The following is a 16,431-nucleotide window of genomic DNA, read 5'->3' on the forward strand; positions in this document are numbered from 1 at the left end:
ACGCCAAAGACCCCAGCGAAGATGATTGTTGAGAGCTCAAGGAAGCCCATCCGACGAGCTTTTTTACTGGAAACGACATACTGAACAAGCTCGTTTTCTTGCTCTGGTGTTAACGTCCGTGGCCGGCCAGTACTCCGCCTAGCAGTGGCGTCGCGAGCGCGAATAGCGGTCCGGATCTGGGCTTTAGTATAGCCAGTAATACTCTGGATCTCAGCTTGGCTTTTGCTGGCATCGAAATATAAGACCCGAACTCGCTGGCGTTCCTCGGTAGTAAGCTGTTTCGTACCGCTGGATCCCTGTGGCCGTGCCATCGTGCTGTTGTGAGTTATCGAAAATAAGAGATGCTTTGGAAGACGCTGTTCCACAGTACTGTGTAAAGTGGAAAGTTTGGGTGTGTTCAGCTGATTGGCCAAAACGCGTCAGCCTGTTGTGCCCCACAGGTACCTGACATTGGGGTTTTCTTTATGCAAGCGACCACAGTAATCAATAAAGCCGATTGAGGTGGTCAGAGAGCGATATGTCAATTTTTCTCATGTTTCGTCTCGATTCTTCCAGATCTGCGGCCTCAATCGCTCGACTTACCTGAACGAGGACGGAGGAGGAGAGCGCGCAGTTGGCTTCAAAGACCCGCAATCTGGAAATTCGATTTGGGTAAGTTGGATATCAGCGGCTAGCGGCCTTCTACTTTACAATTCCTTTCTCCCACATCTCTTTCCCCCCAGCTTGTTGCCCTTCCCAGTCCGAAAGTCCACATCTCTATGCGTCCCATCCATGTCCCTTCAGCACCCATGGACAGTAGCAACATACCGCTCTGCCTCCGGCCGACCGGTGGTTTGGCTTAAAAGATCGTTTGCTGCGGAGACTTGACTTCCCTACTGAACCGTGTGTCAACGTCGCCGGACATCAGGAACCCAGTTCATGAAGCAGATCTAGTCTTGTCCAGGATAAATGGTGAAGCGGCTGGAAAGTTGGACGAAGGAGGAAGAAAAGAAGGAAAAGGATGAAAAGGCCCGGTGGGGGGGAAGGGGGTTTTAAAGATTTCGTTGCCTTCCATTCTACCAGGGTACGGCGCCGTGTTCCTTCCCATCGGCATCGGGGGATTACCTTAGGTAGTGTAGGCTGACATCAGCAGCAGAGCACAGGAAGTCGCGAGTCAAACTGACCGCTAGGTATGCTCAAAGAGCGTTCATCCACGGCGCAGTGTCGACTCATTCCATCATCGGGTGTCACAGGTAATCAATTTACTACGCTTCCCATATCTCACACTGCTTCGATTTGCAAAGACTCAACGTTCCTTTCGTTGTTCAGCATCACAATCACATTGACAGACAGTACAAACGGAGATTAAACTTTGTCATCAAACCTCGTTTCTAATTCATGGCTAACAACATATGCACAGCGGCATCATTCATGATAAGGTTACCGACAGAGGAGAATGACAAAGACAGTAAACGACTCACGAATCCCTTTACTCACCCCTCTCGACGCGGGCTGCATCCGCCGAGACCCATTCAACCGAATCGACCGTGTCCGAAGACGGGGCGCCGACGAGCCGCTTGAACCAAGGGTTTCTCTTCTTCTCCGGCTTTATAGCACTCACCTGGGCCGGCTTCTTGTCCGCTTTATTAGCTAACATCGGGTTCGGCCTGTACCCGGGAACCGCGCCGCTTAGCTGCGACGGCGCCTGCGCTCTGGCCGGGGCGGTGTTACTCACCGGCACAGGCTTTCTCTTGGGAACTGTCCTCTTGGGGGCACTGAGGCGGTCGTCGAGCTCCAGTAAATCCCTCCTGATTCCGTTCAACTGCCCACGAGGAGGCGGCTGTTGAGCTGGTACCCTTGCAGCCCTGGCTGGTGGCTTGGCCCGGAGGGAAAGAGGGGCGGGAACCAAGTTCGGGTGCTGAGGTTGCCAGGTGTCCTTTGGCAGAACCGGTCGCCTGTGGTCTTTCGGCGGGACCGGCGGTCTGAACTCGGTGTTCGCTGGAACGGAAGGCCGCGGACTTGTCTCTGGCTTTCCTGGCGAGCGTGCAGTGCTTGGTTGGCCTTGGGTCGGACGACTTTGAACCTGTCCGACCGATGAAGTCACGCTCGATGACCAGGAATCAACCCTTGCGCAAACCGGCTGCGGGACGTTGGTGGGCGAACGTACCATGGCTGGCTTCTGGGCAGCAACGGCCTGGGCAGCAACAGCCTGAGTAGGAGGTCCCTGAACCTGGCGCCGTGTCAATCCGCTCCTGTTACCAGGCTGAATACGTACCCTGGGATCGTCAAGAGTTCCCTCCTGATGCCGTCCGACATGCCGCGCGTTGCTCCGCGAAACCGAACTGCCGCTGCGGCTAGTACCCGAACCGAAAGGCAGATTTGGCTTGCTCTGCGCTCCCTGTCTCTGACGTCCTAGAGAATCAACGTTAGCCTGACTACGAAGGGGGTGGGTACCAGGGTTGGTAGGGGGCTGTCGGTATGCCTGCGGGATCACCCGCCGGTCGGCGAGCCGAGGAAGAGCACGTTGAGCCTCTGTTCGTGTCGGAGGTACCTGCTGCACCACCGGCTGACTGGACCTCATTGTGCATACATCCGTCCCACCACGAGCTGTGTGCCACAGGGGCTGGATGTTCTTGACGATGGCCTGCTCCGACTTACCAGTCCTCTCTTTCTCTCTCTCCCTCCTCTCTTTTTGTTCCCTCTCCTCCTTCTGTCGCCGCAACGCCTCCTCCTCCTTCTGCTTATGCTGTCTATACTCGCGAGCGACGGCCTGGGCCCTCCCCAGCCTGTCCTTCTCCCGCTTCTCTAGCTCCTTGTCCTTTCTTTTCAGCTCCCTCTGATGTCTCTTCATGTTCTCGTGGAGCTTTCTGGCACATGCGGCACCACATGCACTCATAATATCTTCCTCGAGCATTACGTTCCTTCCGCCGCATGTTTTCGGGCGAGTGAAGGACAAGACCTTGCAAAGCAAGTTGCCAGCTTCGGCCTTCTTCCCAAGGTACTTATCGCACTCGTGTACCAGCTTCTTGATATCATGGCCACATCTGTAGTGTGAGATATGAAAGATGCACATCTTGCTTTGGTGCTGTCGTTTGCTTCGGTTTTTTTTGCTGTTCTTGTCTGTTGAAACATTGGGTGCAAGACGGGGATGTGCTGGATGGAAGACGGATACCGAGACAAAAGGGTTGGATCGTTAATATACTCATCAACCTCGCCTTTGTTCGGATGCGGCTGCTCGCGAATCAAACGAACAATAGCATCGTTCTGGGATTGGGTGACTGGTTGGACGCTTTGTTGCTCAGCTACAACGGCATCCAGTTGGAACCGGGTCCTTGTTCGATAAGCAAGGACAGTTGAGAACCCAGTTTGAAGCGAACATGGTGGCTGTCTTGAACCTACAGACCTGAGCAAGAACCACAGAAGAATTGTGCTGTCTCTTCGTTAGCATCAACTGGAGAGATCACAAGTACACTGATTACAGGAACAACGCATTCCTTCGAAGAAAAGCTTCGAGAATGATATGAGACTCAGGTATCAACAACTCTGCTAGTTGATGCAGATTGAGGCTCTACCGCATCATCCAACAGCCTGGACCCGTTCGTCGACGTCCCAATTTTTGCGAAATGCCCGACGCCAATTTCTAAGTCGCTTGTTCTTTGATCCACGTCAGCACCACCCAGTCCTCGATCACGCGGTTGGGGCTTTGGTCTCGTACGACAACATGAGCGACCCGGAGGCATCAAAAAAACTCATCCGACCAACCGTCCTCGCAGCCACAGACCTCTGCTTGACACAGCGTTTTTCAACCGTAGAAGAGACATTTATACCCTTCTTCTTGCAGAGCACCAGTAATGGATTCAACTCGTCACCAGGGGAGAATTCAAAAACGAGGCCTCGCTGAGTCCTTACAAAAGCTATGCTGACTTGCTCGGCGGTTTGCGAGATGATATTGCTTGTGGACTCTGCCGACTTCGCCGTCAGGAGATTCATGTGCGGCGAAGACTGCGCATTCAAGGAGGCAGCCTGTCAGCTGCGGAAATCGGAACGCTCCGACGACGGGCATTGACCACGGGACCCTTCACTCTGATGTATCCAGCCCTGATGGCCGCGGATTTTCGGGGTCTGCGTCAACATGACCCTCGAGCAGCGTCATGTACGGCTTCGCACTAGTCGAGTGCTCGCTTTCTCGCAGCTCGAATTCCCACTTTGTCTGATCCAAGAGCCACGTCACGCAGAGGTTGGACGACGCCCACGACCAAGACGGCGCCCAGCATCCTCCAATTCCCTTGACTACGCGCAGCATCGACAATCGCTCCGTGCCGACTGTTGGTACTTTGGGATGGGCGGATATCCAGGTTGGCTCGCATAATCAATCCCAGGGTGGACCATGTCAGGCGGTTCAGCTGGTGAGGTTGATCCCGGCCATCTCATCCCAAAGCTATCTGTTGGAATATCTACGCCAGAGTGAGGTCCTCGCAGGAGGACCCGGGTGAGGGCAGGTTTATTACAGGGGTAGTAGTCACGTGGTCTAGGACCTCGAGGACCACTACTGCGGCTGCAAGATTCGCACCCCCTTATTCAGAAAAGAATAAGAGCATCCAACTGAACCACCACTTTAGCACGTCCCTCTCAAGGAGAGGGTATTTGCCCTGTGTTTCTAATGTATCGCGATACCTGGTATTTCCTACACTATCCGATGCTGCCGCCCTCTATGCCCGGGGTTTACCAGAGAGGTCTTGATAAACCCAGCATCGGGGCGGCATTCAAGTAGGTGACAGCTCGCCATCCGCCTTATCTCGAGGAAGAAGGGGTTCCAAATTCTCGGCCGACATGCTGTGCGTTAAGGTCGGCCTTGGTGCAGTTTGGCTGTGTCAGAAGAAGACGCGAGTTGTTATCAGGAGAGCCGAGATACAGAGACGACATCATTGTACACCGCGTGGGTGTTCGACCTGCCAAGCCATGCATCTACTCAGCCGCACCGTAACTGGCGAGCTCAGTTGAGGATGGAATGGGTATGGGTATGATGGGTCCAGTTGACAGGGAGGTTGCTGTAGGTTGCCAGTGGACAACTTGGCCAGCCCAAGGCTTCAACTATATACTCTGAGCTATTGAGGTCAGCGTCATGCCGAAACCACTATTGATATCCAAGCAACGATCTCTAAGCAAGTGTAGCAGGAGTAACTCTAAGCCCAATCTCCCATCCTATTCCAAAAGCTGTGTACAAACGGCAGAGGGCCGACCGCTGTGCTCACTCCTATCCCGTGTCAAGCCAACCTCGAATGAGCCAGAAAATCGGGCTGAATCCCAAATGAGACATCAGAATTTGGTGGGCTGCGTCTTCTTCCATATCCTCCAGACCCTCCTCATCCTCCCAAACCTCGATTCGGAACATCCACCGATCGGCCGCATCAATACCCTCGTTCCAGAGGTTGATCCGGATCTGCTGGCCGCACAACTCAGCCCAGGACTGCGCGAACAGTTCGTTCCGGTCATCGCTGCGGCTTTCCGGGTTGACTATCTCCACGAAAACGTGGTGCAGGAACACGGTGCCCTGTTGCAGCAGCACCTCCCTAAAAGCTCTCCAGAAATCCACGTGTTGGCGATGCCTCCTCCACATCGCATCCGCGAGAAAGCCCAACTGCGTGATAAAGGCGAGGTCCAGCCGGCCGAGCTTGTTGATGACCTCGCAGCGGGCGGCGTAGATCTCAGGCGCGAGGAGGAGACGGGGAAACACCTTGGTGGAGAGGACCGGTGTCGAGCGCGGGCGGAGCGCGGCGAAGGGTGTCAGACGGCAGATTCGGGCCTTTGCGATGGAGCGCTCATACGCCTTGATCAACTTGTTGTGGGCCCTGGACGTAGCCATCAAGGGCGGCTGCTCGGCGATGAGGACCACGTCTTCCTTGAGAAAGGCCATTGCGTCTGGTGCTTTTCCAGTGCCGGTGACGCGTCGATGGTTAGGTTGCGGCTCAAAAGACAGCGAAGGGTGGTTGAAGGCAGCAAGGGTGGTTGAACTTGATATTGACCGCCTCGAAAGAACCAGCACGTATGATCTCGCGTTGTATGGACGGTCAAATGACAGGAAGCGAGTTACAGAGAAGATCTGATGTTGTAGTGAGCAATCTTGAAGGAAAGCCGGATGAAGCAAGTATATATAGGTAGAGATTGTGGCCGGCGGGCGCAAAACCAGCCTCGTAAACCTAACGCTCTATTCACACAAGAGCTCAATGGTAATTATCAAGTCCGAACTGAACTTGAATTCACACCCCATGACGTTGAGAGTTTGCAATAGCGCGCGGGTATGAACCTTAGTCACTCGAGGAGTAGAGCGTGACCTGCATATGGCGTCAACACGCGCGAACCATCATATCTCATGACAACAACCGCTCCACTTCCGCCACCACAAGGCCGGCCGGCAACCTCGTAGACAGCAGCATCCGGAGGTAGAGAGGGTGGCCCTCTACATTCCTGAGGAAGCCCTCTGGTCATTAACTTCGCCGAGGCCTTCCCTTTGCTGAGCTCGGCTGGGTGGAAGCGCAATCGTGAGATGGCGGGCCGTGACCTGTCCGTGATGTAAGCGATCGCACCGTTGGCATGGAAAAGTCGGCGCCGGTGAGCGCAGGGTCATCATGCGTGACGCGACTTCTCTGCATAGGCACCGCCGACTTGGAGATCCTGAGTCCCTTACGTTCACACTGACGGCACAAGCAGCTGTAGTGCGGACAGGAACTGTCGAGCTTGTACTCCTGGGACGGGAATATGGTCTGTGAGCAGCCCACTAGTCTGCCTTTTGCGCAGCCCGCGCGAAACGCAGAGACACATCGACGCGGCTTCGGCCGAGGGATGTGATCTTATCGGCGAGCGCTCTCTCCCTGTCCAGCGCAGCAACATCGTCTCCCCCACCAATGCTGTTCCCGAACACCATAACGTTTGGCACTGTTGTTCTGCCCGTCATGCGTCCTAGCCTTGCTTGGATCTTCGCTCCCAGTGGGTGCTGGTCCAGCTCGACGACGTACGGCGCAGGCTCAATGACGTACTTCTCGAGTAGAATTCCCTTGGCCCGTTTGGAATAGGGGCAGTACGACTTGGAGAAAATGACAACTGCGAGGAAAGAAGGTCAGCGAAGTTATCCCACTTGTACATGACGGGAAGGTCCATCGATACCTGGAGACTTCTTCAGGACGGAATCGAGTACCCCGTCGACCTCGTGGTCCTCGTCGGTTTCTTCCACCTCGGTTTCAGTCTTTGCTTCCTGCGCAGGCCGCTTCTGTCCACTCGCCGAGCTCCCGACTCCAATGACCTCCTGAGGGGATTCGGGCTTGTTGGGCCCTTTGGCCTGGGCGCCATCTTTGGCCTTCTGCTCGGCCTGACGCAGACGATCGGCCATCTGCTTGGCGACTATGGCGTCGTCCTCATCAATGTCACCATTCGCATCCACATCGTGGTTGGCAACAATCTTCTGGCCCCCGGTAGCGCCAGCTCCGTGGCTCTTGTCCATCGCCTTCACGGTCTTGGAGTAAAACTCCTGCAGGGACCGCGTGTGGGGGTCTCGAGGATGGCGAGCCTGCGAAGTGAAGTACAGGAAAAGGACTAGCCCAGCAAGGACCAAATAAGTTATGGCGCGCAAACGCCTTTGAGACGGCATGGCAGCTGCTTTGCCGGGAGGGATTCTTTCGAAGCGCAAGGGGGCTTGTTGTAAAGGCAATCAATGATCGCGACAAAACAAGATGCGATGTTCCTTACTAATGCACTACTGGTTGTTGTATCGATGGAATGCGAGAGTTGAAAGTGACTCGTCGCGTTGATATCGGCATTGAATCAAGCAGTGAGAGACGGCACTGCAGGAGATATCAGGAGGTTGGAGCTCGGCGCCCGAATTGCCATCTCGCAGGCTGAAGCAACCTCTGCTTGCCAAGGCGCGGATGCCGGGAAGGTGGAAGCCTTCCGGCTTGGCAAGCTACAAAATAGCCTTGGTTTGTCCGTTAGCGCAGGATGTGGCGGCCACAAAATTGAAATGGGAAAACAGAATTCAAGCGACGTTAGAAATCAAGGAACGTTAAATGTCAAGGAATGTTAGAAAATACGCAAAAGAGGAAACGATAATGGAATTCAAAAACAATGAGTAAGAGAAAAGGAAAAGAGAAAGGTGAAGATAAAGATAAGAAGAAAGAGGAAGAGGAAGACGGAAGAAAGGAGGCATATACGGAGATTCATGTGAAAGAGATGTGTAACACCCAAGTTCCCCGCTAACAAAACAACCAGCATTGAACTGTAAGTCTGTCGCCGAGATAGTTAGGCTCCCCCCGTTCCAGACCTTGCGGCAACGGAAACCGACCACCAAGCCGCAAAGTGCAACCTGCTACCGGTAACCATATCCAGCAGCACTTACCAACAGCCTAGAAACCGATGTTGCTCTAGTGCTCCAAAGCATGGTACCGGCTTGAACATTTCACATCATCCGTCACCGGCGATCAAAGGAGTTTTGAGTGTTCGCCCTTGTCGTCTCTCCGACGAATCTAGATGATTTGCAGGCGATTTGCCAAGAAAACTGCCAACGTTGCATCAGTTCGGAATGCCCTCATCGCGTTTTCCCAGCTGAATAATTGGGCGCAGCTTACAAATCCGGCAACCGTACACCCGAAGGATTTAGGACATCAACAGCGACAGCCGCCTTGAAGACTGACGTAGGCGATAGGCCTCGAGCAAAACAAAGAAGATAAATACTAGTGCTTCTAGGTCACTAGATCTCTCTCCCCGTCCTTGAGTCAAAGTGCCTCACTGCCACTTCAAGTGCTCTGCAGACTTCGGACGCCCTGAACCCGTATCCTCTGTCCACTCACTCACTCATCACTCACTCGCTCACTCACTCACCACATTAACCAACTAACCCATAAACTTTCCCATCACACGCCCAGTATGACCACCCTTCCCCCTTTCATCCCGCCCACTCACGCCGCGGTGGCTATCACCGCTCCGCGCCAGCCGCTGCAACTCACCACGCTGCCCACACACCCACCTCTCCCCTCCGAAGCCCTCATCCGCGTCACCTGGACGGCCTCTACCCCTCTCAACCTCCACCGCGCCGACGGCGGCCTCTTGCTAGGCGACGTCTCCGCCACTAACCCCTTCATCCTGGGCTCCTCGTTCGGCGGCACCGTCGTCGCCTTAGGTTCGGAGCTCAGTCATGTGCGGGTGGGCGACAAGGTGTTTGGCTTCGTTCAGGACGGCGAACCCAAAGAGGCTGGGTTCCAGGAGTATGTCACTGTGCCGGTGTGGCGGGTGAGTAAGCTTCCCAGGGGGTTGCGACTGAAACAGGCGGTGGCGGTGCCGACGAATTTGGTTACTGCTTTCCACACCATTAGGGAGGATCTGGGACTGGAGTTGCCGTGGTAGGTTTGTTGTTGAGCGATCATCCGTCCGTGCACTTATTCTCGGCCTCTAGTTCGGGTACCTATCTTGTCTGAGGAAGGATTTTCTTCTGCTGACAGTGAGTCTGGACAGGCCAATTCCGCAGGGATGGGTGCCGTCGCGCGCAGACGACGTGATCCTGGTCTGGGGCGCGGCGAGCAGCGTGGGCATGTATCTCGTGCAAGTGCTGAGGCACTGGGGGTACCGGAATGTGCTGGCTGTTGCGAGCGAGCGCCATCATCGCATGTTGAAGGAGTTGGGAGCCGGGGCGTGTTTCGACTATCGGAGAGAAAATGCAGTAGAGGAGATCCTGGGGCATATTGCCAAGCAGCATGACGCGGATGTGCTGCCGAAGGTGCCGTATATTGTGGACTGCATTGGGTCGAAGGAAGGAACTCTGCGACCTCTGACCAAGATCGCCGAGAAAGGAACTAAGGTTGCGGTCATGCTGCCTGTCATCAATGTTCATGCGGCCAGAGATAGGGAGCCGGACCTCGAGATGGACGTCAGCAAGGCTCTTCCTGGGGAATGGAAGGAGGGGATTGAGCTGAAGGGAGTCAGGACGCATGGTTACGCGAAGGTGAGTTGAAGTCATGGTTACTCCTTGGATGGCGGAATGCTGACCTCGTCCGTAGAACGAGTTCTTCAAGAGTCACCTTCAGCCCGAGATCATACCTGCCCTGCTGGAGCAAGAAGTCATCCGGCCAAACAAGCAGAGAGTAGTAGAGGGTAGCACTCTGCTAGAAAGGGCAGAAAACGCCCTCAGCCTGCTTAGGGACAACGCGGTCTCGGGAGAAAAGCTCGTGTGGAGGGTGGCGGACGAAGAGGACTGAAGATTTGTTATAGCTGTTGCATTCATGTATAAGTCCTCAGCAAAGGCTTATTGTAACTCCGGGTTGGTTAAGTGCGTCTGGTGCACACGAAGGTGGAGTTCCCTTGAAGTAGAGGGGGGTTTGCCTGACTCGGGATCTCATGTTGTCGGCTCCTTGTTCGAGCAACAATAAAGTCTACCGGACTCCTAATAACCAGCCGGAAGTGTCAGAGGGGTTGTATTGATGAAACAGGAACGGGCTCATGCGGACTTTGACGGTAGCAGCTCCGGAGGGACTCCATCCGAACTGTACCGCTATTGGCGGCAGATTTGGCCATGGGTAAGCGCACCATTCTCCTGTTTGCTGTTGATGACAGTCCCAGGTGTAATAATTGCCGGGGAAGAACGGCGGGCAGATGCCACCTTTGATCCAGTACCTGCGCTGCAGAAGGTCGGTAGAGACCCTGACTATTGACGCCTTAACTGTGTCTTCTCAAGAGAAACCTGATCCCCTCCGACGTATAGTCAAGTGCTCTGCTGGATCAAACATACAACGGCTGGTCGAACCGCCGTAATTGGGACGATGCTCACACAGTTCGCCGCCGTTCTTGGTGGCCTCTCGGTGGCAAACGCAGTCCTCACCTACAAAGGTGTAGACTGGTCGTCGATCCTGGTTGAGGAACGCGCTGGCGTCTCATACAAGAACGCGAACGGCATCGCCCAGCCACTTGAGAGAATCCTGGTTGAGAGCGGTGTCAACACCGTCCGGCAGCGCGTTTGGGTCAACCCCAGGGACGGCAACTACAATCTCGACTACAACATCGCGCTCGCCAAAAGAGCAAAAGCCGTCGGCCTGGGGTTGTATATCGACTTCCACTACAGCGACACGTGGGCGGATCCCGCGCATCAGACCATTCCATCCGGCTGGCCGACCGACATTGACAACCTCTCTTGGAAGCTGTACAACTACACGCTTGAAGCTTCCAACCGGTTCCAGGCCGCGGGTGTCCAGCCGAAGATCATGTCCATTGGAAACGAGATCACGCCTGGCCTGCTGTGGCCCACCGGTCAAACGAACAACTGGGCGAATATTGCTCGGCTTCTGCGCTCTGCCGCCTGGGGCATCAAAGACTCGAGGCTCAACCCGACGCCCAAAATCATGATCCATCTCGATAATGGCTGGTGAGCGACTTTCTATGTTCTAGCTTTCAACAACAATTAAAGAGACTGACCTGAGAAAACAGGAACTGGGACACCCAGAACTACTGGTACACAAACGTCCTTAAGCAGGGCACATTTGAGCTGTCCGACTTTGACATGATGGGCGTCTCGTTCTACCCTTTTTACTCGGCCTCGGCCAGCCTGGACGCGCTCAGGACGAGCCTCAACAACATGGCCAGGGGATGGAACAAGGAGATCGCCGTCGTCGAGACGAACTGGCCGACCTCGTGTCCCAACCCAAAGTACTCCTTTCCCCCAGACGTCAGAAACATCCCCTTCTCTGCGGCCGGACAGACAATCTACGTCACAAGCGTGGCCAGCGTCGTGTCCTCAGTGAGCCGCGGGGTCGGACTGTTCTACTGGGAGCCTGCATGGATCCATAACGCCAACCTGGGCTCGTCGTGCGCCGACAACACCATGTTTTCGCAGAACGGACAAGCGCTGTCGAGCCTCTCCGTTTTCCAGCGAATATGAGAGCAGGCTATAGCTCACCAGGATAGAGGTTGGGAAAGCGAATCAGCGCTGAGAAGGGGCGGACGTGATGACTTCCTGGATATCAACATTGGATGAGTCGTATAGAATTGTAAAACACGTCAGTTTCGCGTCACTCAACAAGTCACAGCTTGAAGTGACGAGAGTAAGGGATGCGCCGGAACAGACGATGACAACGATGATGTATGGTAGTTGTGGTTTCCTCGACAACTCAAAGCGAGAAGAGCGAACAACTCAAAACACCAACCATAGTACCAAGGGAGATCAGCGCTACTGTATTTGCTCAATCTCGCGAATCTTCGCGATGTCCAACTGCAAGTTGAGGCATACCGTCTGAAGGAGCCGCCTTGCGTACAAGACCACTCCGACAGAGAACCTACACTCGGCCTCCTCACATTTCGTAAGGCGACCTGACGGAACTCCAGTCGTTCAGATCGTCCTCACCTCCCTTTCTCATGCGAATGCCCTTCTGTTCCTCACAATAACTATTCCACCACGCCTCAAATGCCTTCCAATGGTGCAATCGCCTCGGCGGACTCTCACCCTCATTGAAGTGGTCCAGAATCATGTCTCAGTACATACACACGCCCTCAAGATGGTGCGGCAGCAGCGGCTTCTTGTCCGCCCGGGTCACACGACGGTGCCAACATGCGACTGCCACTGCATGTCAGCCACACGGACTCGGCGTTGATGTTGATGTACGTGATGATCTGATTGTCAAGGTCCGCCCGCCGGTCGGACTGCGTCTTTAGTCGGTACATGATGACCGGGATCTTACTCAGCCGCGGGATGTCGGGGATCGAGAAGAGCGGTTAAAAGAGGGTGTGGTCGGAAGGGAGCATATGCTTCGACCAAGGTGCATGTCTGGCCTTTTCCATGTGGCATCGTACGATGACGCCCTGGATCTCCTTTGGCGCCGCTGTCGACGACACGGTTGGGGCTGACTGTGGGATGACTGAAGCAGGTGCTGGGTTGCCCTCAAGCATTTGCTGCTGCGACTGCTGCTTCTGCTACAGGTACTTTTTCTGCTGCTTCAACCCCGCCTCAATCTGTGACTTTGGCAGGTAAACATAGCCATCAAATCGGTCCGACGTCGGCTTTGACTGTTATTGCTGCTGCTGCGGCTCGCCGCCAGTCGACAACGGAGCCGGCTGCCGGGTGGCCGAATTTGGTGATGGGTTGACCCTCGGCACTGGCTTCTTGGACTGCTGCGGCTTTTCTGCCTCAGAGTCGGTGCCTATGTTGTCCAATTTCGAATAGTCGATGGGGCGAATGATGGACCTTGTCTGTTTGTCAGCTGAAACAACCAAATCAGGTTGACTGATGATGTTCGTCAAAGTGGATTGACGTTGAGTGGCTCAGTCGTAGTATTGGCCTTGTTTGATGGGTCTGGAAGCTGCTGGTGAAAACCTCAGAACTGGATCAATGGATGAATGGAATGTAAGGTGAAAAATGGCCAGCAAGATTCTCGGGGGTGCTTGGCCGAAGGTGCTGAGAGATTCTGTTCTTCTAAGGAGTGACTCCTTTTGTTGACTTACATGGGTCCGTCTCAGAGCAACCAAAGGAGCGACGGGACTCGGTAATCTTATCGGGCGCCACGTTCCAGCCACATTGGCGTCGCCATTCACACCAATCAAGACGCCGCAGACGGCCGAGGGCACAGAACCCTACGAAATTTTGTGAGTGGGGCCCCATGGCGAGAAGCGACCCAACCGTCCACGCAGCCAGAGAACCGCCCGCAGTCAAATCCACTCCATCGCGACAAGCAGAATTTCGCTCTTCGATACCAGCGCTATCGAACAGCGAAATCCGTGATCACCGACAACCGCAATCATGGCTGACAGCGAATACGTATGTGCCAACTCCACGATTCAATGCACGATTCCAGACGCACCGCATTCCGCTCAACGGCCCTCTTTCGAAGCACGCGGATTCTTTCAATTTGGGACGCCTGGCTGATAATGAGAACGACAGAATGCCGAGGAGGCTGCCGAGCTGAAGAAGAAGAGAGCTTTCCGCAAGTTCTCGTACCGGGGCATTGACCTCGATGCGTAGGTTCCCCTCTGCATTTCTTACCGCATTTCCCATCGACGCCACCGGGACCACGAGGTTGCAAGGCTTGGCACCGGCTACAATAGGAGGAGGGAGATAGGAAGAGAAGCCAAATCGGTCGCATGGATGGTTGTATGGACAGAGCAAAGTCGCTGACACGGTCACTGCAGTCTCCTCGACCTCGGCTCCGATGAGCTCCGCGATGTCGTCCACGCCCGTGCCCGGAGAAAGATCAACCGGGGCCTGAAGCGCCGCCCCATGGGCCTTATCAAGAAGCTCCGCAAGGCCAAGCAGGAGGCCAAGCCCAACGAGAAACCCGATCTCGTCAAGACGCACCTCCGTGACATGATTGTTGTTCCGGAGATGATTGGCAGCGTCATTGGTATCTACTCCGGCAAGGAGTTCAATCAGGTGGAGATCAAGCCCGAGATGGTCGGCCACTACCTCGGCGAGTTCTCGATCACATAGTGCGTTCCTCTCCTTGTCTTGGATCCCTTCTCGCCAAGCAGACATCTAACAACCCCACAGCAAGCCTGTCAAGCACGGTCGGCCAGGTATCGGTGCCACGCACTCTTCTCGTTTCATTCCTCTGAAGTAAGGGCTCTGGGATATGGGTGGTTCTTGCATTCAGTCAATCATGGATTCGGCGAAACGGGACACGGTTCTGCTCACGGGCATTGTGATGAGATGCCGGCGCTATCTTGGAGGGGTCGCGAGATAGTACAAAAGAGCAATTCGAGTGCTGCATTTGGGCCAAAGGTTGATGACATGATGAAGCTGCTCGGGTGAAGATGGGAAGTGGGTTTAGTAGTGACATGCCTTCCACATGTTTCACTATACTTATCGTATTCCGTTTTATCTGCTATGCCACGCAACAGTCAGGGATAGCTGTATCAGCTCAACTCGATGACGGAGTGAAGCAAGGGTTGAGAGATAGCCACGCCCAGTACGCAGTGAACAATTCCCAAACCAAAGCAGCGCCCGTTACCAGTGGTTTCTCCGCCCTCACAACATGCCGCACATTGAGCCCAGTCCGCCTATGAGACTATCCTGGCAGATATCGCATTCACAAACAAAGCCCTTCTCCCTCTTCCCGTAATCCCACGTTAGCTGCTCCCCGTCGTGTATCGGCCTGCGAGCCTGGACGCAGATATGGCGCGGCTTGATAAATTGGGCTAAACCAGACGGCCCAATGCGCCACGAACAATTCGGCCCCGTGTTGCTCCCATTCTCGGTGCTGCTGCTGTTTCCCAGAAACGAAGAACACGGCGTGCAGCAGTGGTTGATCAGCGACCCCAGCAGGTAGACGCAGGCCTCGCGTGTGGCAGCTGCGAGTCCGCGGCTTGCTCCTCGACCATCTCCACAGCCACTCGCATCCCCCGGGCCATACACCTGAAATGCGTAGTGCTTGAAGAAGTCGAGACACGCCTCCCTCGCCTCGGCCTCTGTCACCCCAGCCGAAGCCGCAAATCTGGAAGTATACGCCTCGTACTCCTCGCGCGTAACGTTCGACCCAGCAAACATCCCCTGCCCCCTGACAAGGTTCATTCCCATCCCGCCCTCTTCACCTCTGGCCGGGGTTCCGACTCCCAAGACTCGACCCGCCGTTTCGAATCCAACAGGCTCCATCCCAAACCTAGCCGTGAGCGCGGGGAACGCAACAGCCGCTACCATTCCCACTCTGTCCCTGTCCATGTCCCTGTCCCTTTCTCTGTCCCTGTCTCTGTCCCTGTCTCTGTCCCTGCCCCTGCCGCCGCCGCCTCCACCACCAAACAGCACGCCACGACACGCAGCCACCTGGCTGGCCACTAGCGCGGCGTCGGCGCTGAAGCGCTCGTTGAAGCGCGCCGTCATGAGCGGCGCCTCGTGAAAGATGAACTCGCCTGCCGCGAGGTCGCGCGCCGCGAAGAGGCCGTAGCCGATGGCGGAGCTGACGATGCCGATGCGGACTGCAGGGAAGGGGAGAGGTGGGTTGGCGAGGAGGTGTGAGGGGGTCTATTTTGTTCAGTGTCAGCACGTGTCTAAGTTAGAAAGTATATATACCTATGCAAGGAAGTCTAAATGGGTTGTGGGGTGGGCGGAAGGGAGGGAGTTCCAAACTTGGCATATCATCGGGATGATGATGAAAAATGTATGATATTGCATTTACTGCACGGGTTTACATGCCTTTGCGTGCTTGGCCGCGTCAAACACCTCAATTTCTGCAGCTGCAGGGTCTTTGTTGCGCGTGTTTGCCATGCTGGTGTCAGCTGCGCTTTCGGACGTTGAGCGGCGGCTGGATCGCGGACGGAGCGTGCATCGGCTTAGAGTTCACCAGTTCCCGTATTTTAACGTAGAAATGGAGGTGTCAAAGATGCGGCGTGTTTTAGGTGGCAGTGAGAGAGAAGGGAAGAGGAAATACAGTCCCGGATCGGATGTATGTGAGATGCAACTGGTTCAGTGCTGGCTGCGGGAAGGTGCCTCAGCGTCAA

General features: G+C 55.0%; 7 protein-coding genes across 7 annotated transcripts; 3 read left to right on the forward strand and 4 right to left on the reverse strand.

Annotated features, from left to right (window-relative positions):
• Window positions 1-1,344: 1,344 nt before the first annotated feature.
• N657DRAFT_631050 (uncharacterized protein) lies at window positions 1,345-3,052 on the reverse strand (the record flags this gene model as incomplete). The annotated part of the gene is made up of 6 exons (XM_062791027.1): window positions 1,345-1,370; window positions 1,477-1,600; window positions 1,715-2,062; window positions 2,147-2,209; window positions 2,255-2,391; window positions 2,638-3,052. 6 exons carry the CDS (start codon window positions 3,050-3,052, stop codon window positions 1,345-1,347), a joined length of 1,113 nt encoding a protein of 370 aa, XP_062650946.1.
• Window positions 3,053-5,233: 2,181 nt separating this feature from the next.
• On the reverse strand, window positions 5,234-5,893 carry N657DRAFT_677841 (uncharacterized protein; the record flags this gene model as incomplete). The annotated part of the gene is made up of 1 exon (XM_062796019.1): window positions 5,234-5,893. The coding sequence occupies one exon, from the start codon at window positions 5,891-5,893 to the stop codon at window positions 5,234-5,236; it is 660 nt and encodes a 219-aa protein (XP_062650947.1).
• An 861-nt stretch (window positions 5,894-6,754) lies between these two features.
• Window positions 6,755-7,621, reverse strand: N657DRAFT_566561 (glutaredoxin; the record flags this gene model as incomplete). The annotated part of the gene is made up of 2 exons (XM_062788436.1): window positions 6,755-7,077; window positions 7,141-7,621. The coding sequence occupies 2 exons, from the start codon at window positions 7,619-7,621 to the stop codon at window positions 6,755-6,757; spliced, it is 804 nt and encodes a 267-aa protein (XP_062650948.1).
• Window positions 7,622-8,892: 1,271 nt separating this feature from the next.
• Window positions 8,893-10,217, forward strand: N657DRAFT_565317 (GroES-like protein; the record flags this gene model as incomplete). The annotated part of the gene is made up of 3 exons (XM_062788346.1): window positions 8,893-9,365; window positions 9,478-9,964; window positions 10,020-10,217. The coding sequence occupies 3 exons, from the start codon at window positions 8,893-8,895 to the stop codon at window positions 10,215-10,217; spliced, it is 1,158 nt and encodes a 385-aa protein (XP_062650949.1).
• A 561-nt stretch (window positions 10,218-10,778) lies between these two features.
• N657DRAFT_564591 (glycoside hydrolase family 53 protein) lies at window positions 10,779-11,890 on the forward strand (the record flags this gene model as incomplete). Its single annotated transcript, XM_062788291.1, has 2 exons — window positions 10,779-11,377; window positions 11,440-11,890. The coding sequence occupies 2 exons, from the start codon at window positions 10,779-10,781 to the stop codon at window positions 11,888-11,890; spliced, it is 1,050 nt and encodes a 349-aa protein (XP_062650950.1).
• A 1,773-nt stretch (window positions 11,891-13,663) lies between these two features.
• On the forward strand, window positions 13,664-14,958 carry N657DRAFT_661397 (ribosomal protein S19). Its single transcript, XM_062795095.1, has 4 exons — window positions 13,664-13,759; window positions 13,883-13,959; window positions 14,131-14,427; window positions 14,489-14,958. Exons 1-4 carry the CDS (start codon window positions 13,742-13,744, stop codon window positions 14,556-14,558), a joined length of 462 nt encoding a protein of 153 aa, XP_062650951.1. The 5' UTR covers window positions 13,664-13,741; the 3' UTR covers window positions 14,559-14,958.
• Window positions 14,720-16,419, reverse strand: N657DRAFT_196544 (SET domain-containing protein). The gene is made up of 2 exons (XM_062786179.1): window positions 16,125-16,419; window positions 14,720-15,953 (listed from the first exon to the last, which is right to left on the reverse strand). Exons 1-2 carry the CDS (start codon window positions 16,196-16,198, stop codon window positions 14,966-14,968), a joined length of 1,062 nt encoding a protein of 353 aa, XP_062650952.1. The 5' UTR covers window positions 16,199-16,419; the 3' UTR covers window positions 14,720-14,965.
• Between the last annotated feature and the right edge of the window lie 12 nt (window positions 16,420-16,431).

This window comes from Parathielavia appendiculata (assembly GCF_033297405.1).
Source record: "Parathielavia appendiculata strain CBS 731.68 unplaced genomic scaffold N657scaffold_2, whole genome shotgun sequence".
NCBI classification, from domain to species: Eukaryota; Fungi; Ascomycota; class Sordariomycetes; order Sordariales; family Chaetomiaceae; genus Parathielavia; species Parathielavia appendiculata.